This window comes from Calidris pugnax, unplaced genomic scaffold (assembly GCF_001431845.1).
Source record: "Calidris pugnax isolate Ruff unplaced genomic scaffold, ASM143184v1 scaffold280, whole genome shotgun sequence".
Taxonomy (NCBI): domain Eukaryota; kingdom Metazoa; phylum Chordata; class Aves; order Charadriiformes; family Scolopacidae; genus Calidris; species Calidris pugnax.
Window position 1 is genome coordinate 1,588,506 of NW_015091123.1, and position 1,432 is coordinate 1,589,937.

The 1,432-nt window shown below is 58.7% G+C and overlaps 1 protein-coding gene across 1 annotated transcript; it reads left to right on the forward strand.

Annotated features, from left to right (window-relative positions):
• Window positions 1-5: 5 nt before the first annotated feature.
• On the forward strand, window positions 6-1,107 carry ZNF703 (zinc finger protein 703; the record flags this gene model as incomplete). Its single annotated transcript, XM_014958401.1, has 1 exon — window positions 6-1,107. A coding segment is annotated over one exon (894 nt), but the record flags the coding sequence as incomplete, so codon positions are not given.
• Between the last annotated feature and the right edge of the window lie 325 nt (window positions 1,108-1,432).

Genomic DNA, 1,432 nt, shown 5'->3' on the forward strand with positions numbered 1-1,432 from the left:
CCGCCTTGCCCCCCGCCGCCGCCGCCAGCCATGTGGCCCCCGTCTCGCCCTACAAGCCGGGCCACTCCGTCTTCCCCCTGCCGCCCTCCAGCATCGGCTACCACGGCTCCATCGTGGGCGCCTACGCCGGCTACCCCTCCCAGTTCGTGCCCGGGCTGGACCCCACCAAACCGGGCCTGGTGGGCAGCCAGCTGCCGGGGGCTCTGGGGCTGCCGGGCAAACCCCCCAGCTCCAGCCCGCTGACGGGGGCCTCGCCGCCCTCCTTCATGCAGGGATTATGCCGGGACCCCTATTGCCTGAGCTACCACAGCGCCTCGCACCTGGGCTCCGGCAACTGCTCCAGCTGCGTGCACGACCCCGGCAGCCTGAAGAGCGGATACCCCTTGGTGTACCCCACGCACCCCCTGCACTCGGTGCACACCACGCTCTCCTCCGGCGGCACCCCCAGCCTGCCCGGCCACCCCCTCTACACCTACGGCTTCATGCTGCAGAACGACCCCCTGCCCCACATATGCAACTGGGTGTCTGCCAGCGGACCCTGCGACAAGAGGTTTGCCACCTCGGAGGAGCTGCTCACCCACCTACGGACCCACACGGCCCTGCCGGGGGCCGAAAAACTCTTGGCGGGTTACCCTACCTCCGGGCTGGGCTCCGCGGCCTCCTGCCACCTCCACCTCCCGCCCGCCGCCCCCGGCAGCCCCAACACCTTACCGGCCTCCCTCTCCTTGAGGAGCCCACACACTTTGGGACTAAACAGGTACCATCCCTACGGCAAGAGCCACTTGCCCACGGCCGGGGCCCTGCCCGTGCCCTCCTTGCCGGCCGCCGGACCTTACTACTCCCCGTACGCGCTCTACGGCCAAAGACTCACCTCAGCTTCTGCCCTGGGATATCAGTAACTACGGCAGCCCCTTCCCCGGCTCCAGCCTCTTCTTCCTCCTCATCCTCTTCTTCCTCCTCGCTCCCCTCTCCCCCCCCTCCACGCTCCCTCCTCGGACTGTGTATTTATTTACTGTATGTTAGCTTAAAGCTGGGAATATAAGTGCATTAATACACCCATGAACCCATGGTATGCAAAAAGTCTGTGTCCAAAAAAAAAAAAAAAAAGGAGAAAAAAAACAGAAAAAAAAATATTTTCTTTTTACTTTGCAGGTGTGGGGCTTTTCTTTTTCCCTTCTGTTTCTTTTGAATTTTTTTTTTTTTTTACTCCCCCTTCTTAATTTTCCCCCCTGAGAAATTCTTGCATGACTCCTGACACCCAAGGAAAAAAAAAAAAAAAAAGGCATTTTCCTCCTCCCCCTCCGTGTTTATCATTCTGGGATTCTGTTCCTCTTCATTTGTAAGGTTAACAGATGTAATTTTTTTTTTTACTCCCCCTTCTTAATTTTCCCCCCTGAGAAATTCTTGCATGACTCCTGACACACAAGGAAAA